The 16102-nt window shown below is 37.5% G+C and overlaps 1 protein-coding gene across 2 annotated transcripts in view; it reads right to left on the reverse strand.

Annotated features, from left to right (window-relative positions):
- Positions 1–16102, reverse strand: part of LOC101886077 (transcription initiation factor TFIID subunit 4) — a 185909-nt gene that overhangs the window by 162717 nt on the left and 7090 nt on the right. For both annotated transcript variants that reach the window (XM_073930134.1, XM_073930133.1), the window contains exons 2-3: positions 12844–12986; positions 3389–3499 (exon numbers count right to left, since the gene is read on the reverse strand). In XM_073930134.1, coding sequence (XP_073786235.1) covers positions 3389–3499; positions 12844–12986 — 254 coding nt within the window. The remainder of the gene's footprint in view (positions 1–3388; positions 3500–12843; positions 12987–16102) is intronic.

The raw sequence follows: 16102 nt of genomic DNA on the forward strand, positions 1-16102 counted from the left end.
AACATGTCTCCATTGTAACATGCATAATCATATCAACAAGACAGGATGTGCGCAAAGCAACCGGGATTAAAAGATCTGTTCAGCTCTCTGTGATCATCAATCATCATCAAATGTGATCCAGAGTGAGTTTTACAAGTCTAAAACGTTTTTAAAACAGCGCATGTTTGTAATAAATAAACCGATTTTACCGTATTTACTTTATCATCAAAGCTGCGTATCAGTACAATTATTAAAGAAGGCGCTTTATCCTGGTTTGTGAAAGTTAAATCCGGTTTATTTTGTACATTAACATAACGGATATCCATACAGCCGTGGAGATTAATGTATCCTGTTACATTTGCATGCAAAAACAGTGTAAAGTTAAATGTGCACGCTTTGTGTGTGTGTGTGTGTGTGTGTGTGTGTGCATGAATTTTGTAATGACATTGTGTGTGACTCATGGAAAGGCTTGAATTATGGCCCTGTTTACAGTAATGCGTTTTAGTTTTAATACGCATACGTTTTGCTACGGTTACGCCATCCGTCCACACTACGCTGGAGTTCTCGAGCGCCGAAATCGGAGCATTTTGAAAACGCTGGAGAGGCCGTTTTCATTCTGAAACGCTGCTGCTCCGTCTCAGTGTGGATGAGGGAAAACGGCGACATCTGAAAACGGAGGCGGGGCTGCTGAGATTCACTACCTGATTGGGGCTTTTGTGTCATTGCGTGTCCTTCCCTTATTCGTTAAGCCCCTATCACATGACTATAACTCATGGTTTTATCGCTACCGGAAAACAGTACTGTGAACAACGACATGGACACAGAAATGGGAGCGTTGTTTGCACTATTGTCTGTTTTAGGCGCCATTGTGCAGTTATTCATTTGTTACGTTTAGTAACAACTCGACCTCGTCGTCTGTCTGCAAAAATCCCTCTCTTGCTTTCTTTGCCATCGCGTTTAATGTTCAACCGGCGTCTGTTGACTAACAATAACCAAATGCCGAGCGAGACACATGCTTCCTGTTTATACTAGAACGCGCATGCCCAGAGTGCGCGAATGGTCATGTGATGTACGTTTCTGGTGGCGCAGTGTGGATGGAGATATGTTCAGAAACGCTAGGTGAAACGCTAGTGTGGACGCTGATCGTTTTTGATCTAAAATGCTGTTTTAAAACTAAAACCCACTAGTGTTAACGGGGCCTAACTCTACACCAAATACATCAAATAATCATTGGGATAGTTCTTACTGTAGTATTTCTCACAAACGTTACATGAGATCTGCTTCATTCTGAAACTTTACAGACACATTGTGTAGACACAAAAGACTTATCTTAAATTTTGAAAAAGGGATAAAATAGGTGCAGTTTAAGGCGTTAATATGAGTTGCTATTAGAATGTTCCTTTCCATATTATATGTTAGAGCACATACAGTTGAAGTCAGAATTTTTAGCCCCCCTTTGAATTTTTTTCTTTTTTAGAATATTTCCCAAATTATGTTTAGCAGATCGAGGAAATTTTCACAGTATGCTTCACAGTATTTCTTCCTCTGGAGAAAATTTTATTTGTTTTATTTCGGCTAGAATAAAAGCAGTTTTTCGTTTTTTTTTAACCATTTTAAGGTCAAAATTATTAGCCCCTTATTATATAATTATTAGCTTTTTCTTTTTTTGATAGTCTAACCTGCCTAGTTAACCTAATTAACCTAGTTATGCCTTTACATGTCCCTTTAAGCTGTATAGAAGTGTCTTGAAGAATATCTAGTCAGATATTATTTACTGTCATCATGGCAAAGATAAAATAAATCAGTTATTGGAGATGAGTTAATAAAACTATTATGTTTAGAAATGTGTTATTAAAACTATTAGAAAATTGTTTAAAAATCTGCTCTACGTTAAACAGAAATTGAAAAAAAATAAACAGGGGTGCTCATAATTCAGGGGGGCTAATAATTCTGACTTCAACTGTAGTTACATTACGTAAATAAAGCTTAGGTTTAGCATTGGTTTAATTGATTATACTTTAATTAATTTACATTATCTATGCTGTAAAAAGAACCTTATGAAATTGAAAATTGTCACATTGACCTTTCAATGGAAATTTATCAGTGGCCCAAAACACTTGTTGTGCATATAGCCCATTGAAATGAATTGCAAAGGCTCTATTTTAATGATCTAGTCACAAAGTTCATGGCTCAAAAGCATTAAGGGCATGTCCGAATCCACTTTTGCTATTTTAAGGATAGTAAAACACGCTCTGTGCCCCGGCACAGTTGAGCTTATACTCTTAATGAGTTCTGGGTGTGTTTTGAGCATAACATGCATTAAACCAATCAGAGTCTCATCTCTCATTTCCTTTAAGAGTCAGTTGCGTTGCGCCATGGTGCATTTGCTATTTACATGGTGGACTTTATAAGTGTAAAAACTGAACGCTTCACTAGAGAGAAACAGTTAAACAGAGCATCTGCAGCGCGAGGATAAAGAACGAGCCTCCTCCATTCAGCTTCTTTACTTTTACTCTTTACTCCTTTACTTTGGTGGAGTGAGGAAACAGTGGAAACTCACTCCACTGAACACAACCATCAGCCGACATGTTTAGTTTAGTTTATTAAGCACAAATATTTGATTTAAAACTACTTCTAAATTCAGTTCTGATCTCCAGCAAAGGAATAAATGAACAATAACAACGAGGTGTGCTCAAAAAACTGAGTTACATCCAAACACACGACCTGTTCTTATGCCCCATATAATGATGCAGACATCTCCAAAACACCACAGATGGACAAATTTAAACTTGTTTTTATAAAAAAAACTATAATTACGTATATAATCAACAATATTGCTATTAATAATAACATTACACCAATGCAGATTGTCATTAATAAATTGAAAAAGCCCCGAGATGAAGGCATGAAGGCGGTGATTTTTAAATTTATATAGACAATAATCATTTCTGTAATATTTTAATCCTTTAATTGTTTTTATCAGTAAAGATATTTGTGTATTGCTTTACATCCAGTGTTTATTCAGCAGTGTGTAAGCGTTTGGACCGGCATAGTCGCATGACTAACACTCTGCGCTGGACTTTAGAGCAGCTTTTAGTTGGTCAGTGGCACTGTCTATTTCAGTTCCTTAAAATAGCAACGCACCAACAATGCGCCTTAACACACCTCCTTTATACATCAGCACACACATGAGTCCACAAAGTGGCACAAATGGATTTGCTATTCAAACAATGTGACGCAAAGCGGGAAAATTACTATCGCGCTGGCCTGAAAATAGCAACAAATCACACCAAACTTGTCTTGCATCTTATTGCGCCGGGTGTATGATAGGACCCAAAGAGAGAGAGAGAGAGAGAGAGAGAGAGAGAGAGAGAGAGAGAGAGATAAATAAGGGACAGGTGATGCTCACAGTGGGTCCGGGTGTGGTGCTGGTCTGGGCTGCGGGGCTCGGGGAGCTGGACTGGACTAGTTTCGTTTGAGCCGCAGGAGCAGGACGAATAGCCGGAGCGCTAACAGGAGACTGCAGGGGAAAATACAGACAAATAGAGAAAAGAGAGAAAGATAGATTGAGAACGGAGGAAAACACACGCAGGGTCACAGCATCTGAAAACACAGAGCATTTCTGAAACTCATCACACCATTGGTAGACAGTTTAGTCATGTTTAACAGAGAGTTAACTAGACATGAGGACAGAATCTCATCTACATTTCTGACCGTTCAGATCATGACAATGTGAATTTTCCAACGTTATTTTTAATTACCAAATGTCACCACATGTATAGCAAAACCAGTACATTTTGACCTTATTGGGAAAATGTTTTGGTCCCCATGAGGAAAACAACTTATTAATAAATGATATAAAACTGCAGATTGTTTCCTGTGAGGGTTCAGTTTAGAGGGAGAGAAGAGAATATACACTACATAGTATACAATTGATCACGTCTATGGGAAGTTCCCATAAAAAGTTGCTGTAGAAGTGTGTGCAATTTATAGCACAATCCTTACATAATACTTCTCAATAACTGCATACATATAATAAGTCATATGTCTTGTGTTGTTCATATGAATCATGACCCGCTGCTCCTGACAGAGATCTCCATGCTTGTCCTGTGAGCCCTGATTTCAGTGTGTGTGTCTGCAGGGTACACCCGGGTGTAAATCCCTGCTGTGAGGGGCTCCGAGATCAGTGCCAAACTCAACACACACAGATGCACGTCTCCGGGCCCCTGCAGACACGCGGAACCGCTCGGGGCCGCGCACACACACACACACACATGCACGCGCTGACGGCGACGCGCTCGCAGTGGAAGTGTCTTTTAAAGCGCTCAGGCAGTTGGAGGATAAATGATTCAAGGAAAGAGGAGCGTCTTCCGCACAAAGACTGACAGCAGGATGAGGAGAAGCGCCCGGGAATAAAAACACAAACTCCACACACACTAAAACTCTACTACTAACTGACTGCATTGATAAAACTACTCCTGAAATGACGCTTCTTTAAAGACAAGATGAATTAGCAGGTCAATTAAGAGGAATGTAACAAACTCACTTTGTACAATCTCATATTAAGTTTGTCAAGTTTCGTATTGATTATAAAATATAAAGCTTTAAATAATCAAGCTCCTGTTTATAGCCAACCTTCTGTCTCGCTACAATTCAACTCGCTCTTTAAGATCTCAAAAGACAGGGCTTCTGGTAGTACATAGAATAGCAAGGTCTACTAAAGGAGGTCGAGCCTTCTCATTTATGGCCCCCTAACTCTGGAATAGCCTTCCTGGTAATGTCCGAGGCTCAGACACACTCTCCCAATTCAAAACTACATTTAAGACCTGTCTTTTTAGTAAAGCATACACCCAGTGCATCACTTAGCGGTATGATACATGAATGTGCTCCACACAAGTTTCTGCATCTTGTTTATATACACTATGAACAGCAGCTACGCTAATTATTCTCTTTATTCTCTATTTCCACCTGGGGATACTCATCCCGAGGCCCTCAGTCTATGCAGCGCCACTGATTCGATCCAAGACCAGCGACAAAATGATCCCAAGGTTCCATAATCCTGGACCAGGCCGTATCCTGAGCATCTGCTGTGGTGGTCATGGAGGAGTGGAGAGCATGAGACTGATTCCAGTGAGACTCCAGGGACGGACAAGTCTTTGCTATGGTCCAGCTTTCAGCCTCCAGCACCTAGACTGCAGCTCTGCACAAGACGTTTGGCCAGAGGAGAAAAGGTCGTGCCCATCTGAGCCTGGTTTCTATCCAGGTTTTTTAATGAAAAGTTTTTTCCTCATCACGGTTGCCACTACCTTGCATGGATCAGGACCGCCAGAGCAGCGCATCGATGGATTTGCTCTTCAGTGTTTGGACTCTCAGCAGTGACTATTAAACCACAATGAACTGAGTTAAACTGAACTTAAACTCTGAAAACTGAACTACACTGCCTCAATTTATATGATCTTCTATATGAAGCTGCTTCGACACAATTTACATTGTAAAAGCGCTGTACAAATAAAGCTGAATTGAAAATATTAATCCCTATTGTAGTGCCTATAAAGTAGTACGAAGACTAGAACTACTGGTCAGAAAACATTTTCGTTAACTTAAATAAAATCAAAATAAAGGTTAGGTTCATAGCACTCCCCGAGAGTCTCCTGTATTTCACACCCATCTCCCACCACCATCCCATTTTGTCATTTCTCCCGGGAAACTCCTGTTATTCGTTTGGCCCAATCTAGTTATGAAAAAACACTCTCTGTCCATGTTTGTCAAGTTGCCAGATCTTGTGTGAAGCTCATCACCTCACACAGTTGATGAAATATTCAAATCTCGAAGCACGTTTTACCTCAATCTGGCAACATACATTACAACCCTGTTTCTATATGCAGTATATAATAACAGTATTTCACACAGTAACTTTATTGTTTATTTCCGGTAGGTGGGGTGCCAGAAAAAAGGCGTAAAATAACGGCCGTTAAATTACAGAAATTTACAGTAAAATAACAGATATTAAATTACACAAATTTACCAGAAATTAAAATTGAAGGAAATTTCAGCAATTTAATATCCATTATTTTACCGTAAATTGTTATTTAATTGCCGGACATAATTTTTTAAATAAAGTATATAATATAATATAAATTTTTTTTTTTTTTTACAGTGTAGCTGGTGATTGATTTTAAAGTGTGTTTAGCATGATGTCCCAGGAGAAAGCCCTGAGCTCATAAGATCCTCGAGCTCGGGGTTCCCTCCCAATCGCAGGGTGAGAGGGGAGTTTGAACTCAGGTAGGTCTCGAGATCTTTCCTGCTTATTTATTGCTAATGACAAATAAGAGATTGCTATGGAGAGATATACTGCTCGCTGAGAGCTCATGATGGTGTCAATCTGGTTTGGTCATTTCACCCATGTCTTTGAACTGTGTAAGGTAACCGGAGAACCCGGGGAGAACATGTAAACTGAATCTCAGTTGAACCGAACTGGCCTGGTAAGTGTGAATGAGTGAATATGGGTGTTTCCCATTACTGGGTTGCAGCTGGAAGAGCATCCACTGCGTAAAACATGTGCTGGATAAGTTGGCGGTTCATTCTGCTGTGGCGACCCCCGATGAATAAAGGAACTAAGCCGAAGGAAAACGAATGATTGACACTAATAAATGCTGGGTACTTTTTTACCCAATTTATGGGTCAAATGTGGACAGGCCTAAGAGCTGGGTTGAAATATTGTCATTTAAATTTAATCAACAATATCAAATATTGAGAAACTCAACATTGTTTTAATAAAACCAAGCATCTTTAGAAAGTAGTTTGATTTTAAAACCTCTAACCTATTTACTATCAGCTTTCTGACAAATAATATGCATGATATCAATGGCGTAGTGAACTTTTTTAAAGTGGGGGACAGCTATATAAAATCCAAAAGTTTACATTCTTAATCACCTGTTTCTTAATGGTCTGTGTCTAAAAGTGAGGGGGACGTATCCACTAAAAACTGTAAACTGTGCTGGGCTCCACACAATTCATTCATGTTGTCTCAACACAAATCAATTACTTTAACTATATGGTTTTCAACCAATTTAAGTGGATTAAACGTAAAATAATTAGGTTTGGATCAAATCTGCATAAACACAAATGCGAAACAAAACACACTCGATGTCTAAATATCAGTTATGAAAAACGTCTGTATGATTTAGTTCTTGGGTTCAGACATGAAGCCACGTGTAAACATGAGTGTGTGTCTCCATCTAGTGGCCATCAGTGAACATTACATCCTCACACACTGGCGCTTTAATACATTACAACTGCTCAGATTTATAAATAATAATAATAATGACTGCCCTAATATGATCACTAGCAATGTTTAATAATTATTATTTATTGTAATTACAGTTCTTTGCATAATTTAAAAAAGCAAATCACAAAAATAACTAAAAAACAATGTGAGACAAATAGGACGCCTAGTGGCCATTTACTGGAATGCTTAACAATAATGTCTCGTTAGTATTAAGTTGCTTTGACTAACGTGAACTGACAATAAGCATTATGTGTTTTTACAGCATTTAATATCTTTGTTAATGTGAATTAATATAAATACTATTCTTTATACTTTATATGAGTTCATAAAGTGCAATAAGTAATGCAAAAAATATATACTTTTGACTTTAAAAAAGCATTGATAAATGTTGAAATTAAATTGAACTAAGATTATTTGTTATATCCAGAAGCGTTGTTTATTGCTGGTGTTAATTAATGTAATGTACAAATAAAACTGTTTTATCACAAGTAGTTTTTTAAAAATATCAATACAGACTCAAATTCATACCTTCATTCTTTTTATTTTGGCTTAGTCCCTTTGTTCATCAGTGGTCACCCCATCGGAATGAACCGCCAACTATTTCAGCATGTGTTTTACACAGCGCATGTGTTTTGACTGTGGAAGAAACTGGAGCACCCGGAGGAAACCCACTCTAACACAGGGAGAACATGCAAACTCCGCTCAGAAATGCCAACTAACCCAGCCGGACTCGAACCAACGACCTTCTTGCTGTGAGGTGACAGTGCTAACCACAGAGCCACCGTGTTGCCCTGTTAGACTCAAATAAATTAATTTAAAATTGCATATAAAATAATAATAATAAATGAAATATGTAATCAATTCATTAAGAAATGTAGGTTTGTGAGCCTAAAAAAATCCTGACATCAAATGCAGGAGAAATATGTTTTAGACATGGGTAAATAAATTAACTAATTAAATAATTAAATAAATTATTTATTTATTTATTTATTTATTTATTTATTTATTTATTTATTTATTTATTTAATAATAATAATAATAATAATAATAATAATAATAATTACTGTCCTAATATGATCACTATCAATGCTTAATAATTATTATTTATTGTAATTACAGTTCTTTGCATAATTTAAAAAAGAAAATCACAAAAATAACTAAAAAGAATGTGAGACAAATATCATTAATTAATAAATTAATTTTATTTAATTAATAAATTAACACTACAGACTAACTGAGTTTTCTTGGCGGACTTATATCTGTCTATAGACTTTAGACTGTTATTTCAATCACGTAAACATTTAAATAAATAAATAGCAATTAATAAACAAAGCAAAATATACAAGCACGTCAATACAAAATCAGTATTGAAGGCTGATTTCAGGTGTAATTACTAGAGTTCAGCGCTAGATGTCAGCAGTGAAGCGTATGCGTTCATCAGAGACTAGGTCATAGATATATACACGAGATGTCGCATAGGGACCCTGAGCATGCGTCAATAGCGCCGCCACATTGGTACAGTGCTCCCAGGAAAAATGTCATTCAACCGCACTAGTCAAGACAGTGTTATTATTACGTGAAGATGCGGGACTTTAGCGCTGTCTACGGGTGTAGTAACGAGCAAACAAAGAAAACAAAGCACAAAGGCAGAACATTCCAAAGGTAAGATTAAGTTTTTTACGTTTTTGTATGTTATGAACTTTTGTGCTAATCAGGTAACATTCATTTCAAACCATTGATATATACACTAGATGTCGCCTGGCCTATTGTTGTCTATTGGACGGAATGCGTCAATAGCGCCGCCATCTTGCTACAGGGTAGCGCTCCTTTGAAATGAATGCGGGACCAAGGTACAGTGGAGGACTGTGGCCATCCAAAGCCAGAGATATACACATATACACATATATCTATGATCGGGAGTTTTCCTGGATGTTAGTGTGTAATTTTTTTTTTCTAATTACGAAAATTATAATTTTACATCACTTTTCTACATTGATGGATCAGTGACCGCACGGGCATTCCTGACAAAAAGCTTGTGTTTGTGTGTATAGAAATGTACTATTCACCCTCCCTGTTAAATTTAATATAATCATGTCCTGAAACACAGCTCCTCTCCTGCTTTCACTTCTCATACTGACGGAGGGAGCGATTCGTTTGTGAATGAATCCCCCGAACGACTCTTTCACTAACGTTAGCCGTCAATAATACAAGTTTCTGGCAGCGCAGCATCTCGTTGTCATATTTCTTTTGCATTGTTTGCTGATTTTATTCAACAAAACTAGCATAAGCCGAGTGTTTAGTGCGAGTTGGAGCTGCTTTGCCGTATGGTGAATGCAGTAAGTGACTGTTATCATCAATAACGTTACCTGATTAGCACAAAAGTTCAGAACATTCAAAAACAGAAAAAAACTTAATATTACCTATGAAATGTTTTGCCTTTGTGCTTTGTTTTCTTTGTTTGCTCGTTACTGCACCCGTAGACAGCGCTAAAGTCCCGCATCTTCACGTAATAACACTGTCTTGACTAGTGCGGTTGAATGACATTTGTCCTGGGAGCACTGTACCAATATGGCGGCGCTATTGACGCATGCTCAGGATCCCTATGCGATATCTAGTGTATATATCTATGATTTCAAAGGAGCTCTACCCTGTTCCAACATGGCGGCTCTATTGACGCATTCCTTCCAATAGACAACAATGTATATATCTATGAGACTAGGTAGGTCGACAGACCCACCACAACACTGACAAAGTTCCAGAATTTGTCCCATACATAAGCTACACACGTTTGTCCTATTTTGACAGCTATGTCAGATTATTAAAAAAAAATAATCAATCGCAGAATGCTTTAAGAGCAGATTAACTTCTGCTAATCATGACCAGTGCAAACTATTATTTTTCATGACTCCATAATCCAGCTGTGCAAGAAAACCAAGAAGACTTATAATCTGCTTTAGGTCCTGTCATGTTTCACTACTATATAAATACTTTACAAATAACTTATTCTAAATCTTGGACCTTATAGTTGAAAGAAAAAATGACCAATAAAATCTGTGGAGCACCAAAGGTGGCCCATATTAACGTACATGTTAATGCTAATTTGACTATTGTTGTGATCCATGAATTTTCAAAGTTAGTTTTACAGCGGAGGCTAGAAAACTCGTCAAGCTCTGCCTTATTATTATGTTTAATTTTCGGGGCGCTGTAGGTAGTGCTGTCGCCTCACAGCAAGAAGGTCGCTGGTTCGAGCCTCGGCTGGGTCAGTTGGCGTTTCTGTGTGGAGTTTGCATGTTCTCCCCGTGTTCACGTGGGTTTCCTCCGGGTGCTCCGGTTTTCCCCACATCCAAAGACATGTGGTACAGGTGAATTAGGTAGGCTAAATTGTCCGTAGTAAGTTGTCCGTAGACTGTGGGGGAAACCGGAGCACCCGGAGGAAACCCACACAAACACGGGGAGAACATGCAAACTCCACACAGAAATGCTAACTGACCCAGCTGAGGCTTGAACCAGCGACCTTCTTGCTTTGAAGGGACCACTGAGCCACCATGCCGCCGAATGTAGAAGTATCAAATGAATATTAGTGACATAAAAAGCACTTGATAAAGGGTAACGGCTATAAAACTATTGCTAATTAAATTGCTCAATGTAAACTTTGTAGTTTCTCTCCATGCTGTTGATCATGTCCTGTGCTGGTGTGTAATATTATGCTCATCCAAAATGATGAAAAAGCATTGCAGTAAACGATGTGCTTTGTAAACTATAAAATAAAGAATAGAGCATAATATGAAACCATAGACATAGCACTTTTGTCAGGTAGTGTATAGTGCATGGACAAAGTCCTGTCGCCTATCCAAGTTTTAGAAACAGCAAATAATAACTGGACGTCTAGTTGATCATTTGGTATCAGAAGTGGCTCATATGAAAGGCAAAGGCCTCTAGATCAGGGGTTCCCAAACTTTTCAGCCCGCGACCCCCAAAATAACAATGCCAGTGACTCGCGACCCCCAATATCCTCTGAGGTGGTTATAAATACAGAAACCTTGCATGCAATGACGCAGAAACACCAATTAAATTTGTGTCAGTGCTTAAAATGTGCCAGAAAGTATAACCTGATGTTATAAAATCAAAATGCATCTGACGCTATTGCTGCCTTTAATATAATGTAATTACCCCAGGGGTCGCAATCCAATAGAACTAGTAACTATAAGCTACTGTACTATAGTAACTATATAGTATATAGTAACTATAAACGACTATTTTTATTTTCAGTATAGTTATGGATAAAATATGTTAATTCTTATGGTTTAAAAAAAATAAATAGATTTTTGGAAATCACCAGGCGACCCCCCCTTCATTGCCCCGCGACCCCTCGGGGGGTCCCGACCCCAACTTTGAGAACCACTGCTCTAGATGACGCTTATTTGAGCACAATAAAACATGATCATGCCTTGATTATTAATGATTTGATTAGGACAGTGCAGTCTGACTCTACTTAGACTAAAGTCTCATCACTGAACAGAAATAATGTCCAGTATAGAATATAAAGTCCTGCTGCATTGGAGACAGAATGAATATTGTGTCTGACTCCATCATGAGCGTGGAGGACTGCATCCATACATCTCTGACACGACTCAAATCACTGATTAATAAAGTCATCTGGAATGCCAAAGAAAGCGTTCAGCAGGACTCCCAGAGTTCATCAAGACTCTTTGGATTCATCTTTAATGCCTCCTCCTTGTTCATGCTCAATAATGTTCATGTCTGGTGACTGGGCTGGCCAATCCTGGAGCAGCTTGACCTTCTTTGCTTTCAGGAGCTTTGATGTGGAGGCTGAAGTATGAGAAGGAGCGCTATCCTGCTGGAGAATTGTCCCTCTCCTGTGGTTTGTAATGTAATGGGCTACACAAATGTCTTGATACCTCAGGCTGTTGATGTTGCAGATCTCTCGCACGCCCCCATACTGAATGTAGCCCCAAACCATGATTTCTCCTTCACCAAACTTGACTGATATCTGTGAGAATCTTGAGTCCATGCTGGTTCCAGTAGGTCTTCCGCAGTGTTTGTGATGATTGGGATGCAGATCAACAGATGATCATCAGAGAAATCCACCTTCTGACACTTCTCCAAATGATCAACTAGAAGTCGAGTTATTATTTGTTGCTTTTAAAGACTTTTGTCAGGTAGTGTATATGCTACTTTACTACTATATAGTTCTTTAACACAAATTTAAAGCAGTAATTCACTCAAAAATGAATATTTACTCACTATTTTTCAAAGTCGATCCAAACCTGTTTGAGTTTCTATCTTCTGTTGAACACAAAAGAAGATATTTTGAAGAAAGTTGGAAACCGGTAACCATTGACTTCCATAGTAGAAAGAACAAATGGAAGTCAATAGTTACAGGTTTCCAACATTCTTCAAAATATCTCAATTTGTATTAAACAGAAGAAAGAAACAGAAGGTTTGAAAGTAAACAATGACTGAATTTCCACTTTTGGGTGAACCGTTGCTTTAAGAGAAACATTACGTATGCGCCAGATTTTCTGTAGCTCTAATGCATTATGGGTAGTAAGTACCTGTGGGGTCGTGACTCTGAATGTGGCCACGCTCGTGGGTGTGGAGGGCCGCGGTGAGATGCTGTTCTGAGCCTGAGCTTGAGCCAGAGCCTGCTGAGGAACCATCACCAGCTGACCCATCTCTGTGCGCACCAGAACCATTCCTCAAACACAAACACAACAGCAGTTATTATCCTGAGACCACCGACAGGAACAAATACAGCAAAAGCATGACTAAAAGCACACAACTATAATCAACAACAAACACTTTTGGATTTTTCTGACTGCAAAGTCTGCCATTAGGACAATACAAACGTTTAAGATCTTTTTGTTGTTGTTGTTAGAAGATATCTTAAAGAATGTTAGAACCGTAAAAGCAGGCAAAGTAAATACTATGGAAGTCGATGGTTACAGGTTTCCAACATTCTTCAAAATATCTTCTTTTGTTTCAATCATTTTACTCTTATTCTAACATGTGCAAACAACAGACCAGGATAAGAAAGCACATTCATAAACATTCACATTCATATATTTATAAATGCATATAAATATTCATGTTTTTTTTTTTGTACAATATATTTATTACTTTTTTCAATTTGCAAATCACAACAGATTACACAATTACAGAATAATAATCATGAACACACAGCAAACTTTTTACCCCCCATTCTCCCTCCCAACAACCAATTCCCTTAAAAAAAATAATCAATTAAATTAAATTAAATTAAATTAAATTTAAAAATATAAATAAACGAATAAATAAATAAATCAAATATAAATAAATAAATAAATAAATAAATAAATAAATAAATAAATAAATAAATAAATAAATAAATTTAAAAAAGGGGGGGATATCTTTAAATCAAATCAGGTAGAGAGTGTTTCCTGAGTCTGTTTAGACTATGATACTTCCCATATTTCTAAGCTTGTTCTTGTTGTAGTAGACTGCCAACATTTACATTGTACTTCAGGAAGTTATTAAAAGGTCTCCAGATATCTTCAAACACATTTAGTTTCTTTTTGACAACGTCTGTGATCTTTTTCATTGACATATGTGAACCCATTTCTTTAATTCACTTTCCTATTCTAGGTTCATTTATATTTTTCCATCTAAGAGCAATAATACGTTTAGCTTGTAAAATACACATTGAATTGATGAATTCATACGCTTTTTAATCTAAGTATTAGAATTTAAGATTATGATGAGTGTTAAATGTGGCTTAATGCATTTCTCACAACACTATTTACATTTGCACAACAGTTAATGCATTTCTCAAAACAATTAGTACAAACTGCAAAACCTAGTTGATAACCTGCAAAAGCGCATCTCTTGCCCAAAATGGAGAGCAGTTTGTACCCTTGAGGAATTAATATGGACCTATTGTTGTGAAACTTAACAGTATATCAATATATGTGTAACAATATATATCAATATATGTGTAACAATATATATCAATATATGTGTAACAATATATATCAATACCCTAGTAGCAAAGAATTCTGGCCCAGATTTGGCATAAAGCTGGCACAGCAGGCATTCATCCGGCACTGGCATACAGCATGTGGGCCAAACATGGCCCGGGTTTGGCAGAGGTGGCACCGTTTTTAAGGCGGCACACAAGATTTGGGCCAGATGAAAAACGTAGTATTTGGCCCAGATTTGAAAATGTGATAAGTGGGCCATTTGAGTTTGGCCAGTCTTGACCCACATTTAAAATACACTAAAATCATTTTTGAGTAAAGAAAAAAAATTCTACCAATCAGGTCACTTTGAGAAAAAGCGTGCCCATAGTGTGCCTAAAGCGCATCACTCCATGGGTTTATCAATTTCATTGCAATCGTGACACACCAACCTATCTGGCCCAGTTCAGGCCCAGTTATGAGTTATTAACTTGGCTGAGACTTGGCCCAGATATGGTCTGTGTTTGGCCCTTGTCTGGAGGCCAGATTTGGTCCAGTCATGTACCGTAATTCACTGCGGCATGTGGGCCAAGCAAAACCTGATTGTGTGGGCCAGAGCTGGGCCAGAGACATTTTGCTATGTGGGTATATGTGTAACAATATATATGTAACAATATATATATAGCTATATATATGTGTGTGTGTGTGTTTGTGACTGAATATATGAATGTCATATGGGGCTGCTCAGACTATATCTGTCCTACTGATGCTGCTCAGACTAATCTGTCTTACTGATAACTTTATTCTACATTTATTCTACATTTTTATTTCAATTGATTTGTATATTATTTTTTAGCTCCGCTCCTTCCCGACAATATAACTAGCTGTATCTCCTCAAGTTTAGTCTTAGTGTATGGTGGATAGGGAAAATGTCATACGATTTCTATTTTGCAAACACGTAGAAAATGTATTGTTAAAGACATCAGGTAAGAGGTGAAGGTCATCTTTGTTTATTTTATTCAGTATAGGGAAGAATGCGGCGCACGGCGCTGAAGACCTTTTTTTTCTTTTCATCAGTTTTAGCGAGGTAAGAGGGGTTATTCATGAGTTAGAATTGTTTTATTATATTTATTTCTTTTGTTTGTCTTCACTATCATCCCCTTGGTCGAATTTTTGTTTGATACTTTTGTTTGAATTTGTTACTTTATTATATTATTTTTATTAGTGTAAATATTTCTCTTTTTTGTATATTTGGGCATTATTCTGGTTTTACTTTTGTACATTAAATCACTTTTGTTGGCAGTTCTGTTGCCTACACCCTCACATTGTGAAATTACCCCACTTTTTCCTTACAAGTTATGTGAAACAGTTGAGACAGACAGGCGTGCGCTTTGTCTACGACATGAATTCTATTCCTGTACTCAACTGGAAAACCAAAATGTTTTCACACAGATGACTTAAATGTGTCTGGGGGATCTGCAATCTCAGAACTATGTGAAGCAGCCATCCTGCGTCCAGTAGTAACGAGTGTGATGCTCACTCAAGTCACATGACATGACATGCACTAAAATACTATCTTTAGAATATAATATTTAGAACAAATCCTCATCATTACTAAAACAATTTAATCAAATATGATATTAAAGATGTGTTTAAATTGGTTCAATTAGTTAGAGACAAGTGACGTCAACCTCAACAATGGGCAGCAGGGGGCGTGAGAGTACCGCGATACACCACGAGAGTTTCGCGATACGTATCGTGGTTGGTGTATCGCGATATTTCGGTTCGGTTTTAATATCGTTACACCCCTAATATATATATATATATATATATATATATATATATATATATATATATATATATATATATATATATATGT

The sequence above is a fragment of the Danio rerio genome, chromosome 18 (genome assembly GCF_049306965.1).
Source record: "Danio rerio strain Tuebingen ecotype United States chromosome 18, GRCz12tu, whole genome shotgun sequence".
NCBI lineage: Eukaryota > Metazoa > Chordata > Actinopteri > Cypriniformes > Danionidae > Danio > Danio rerio.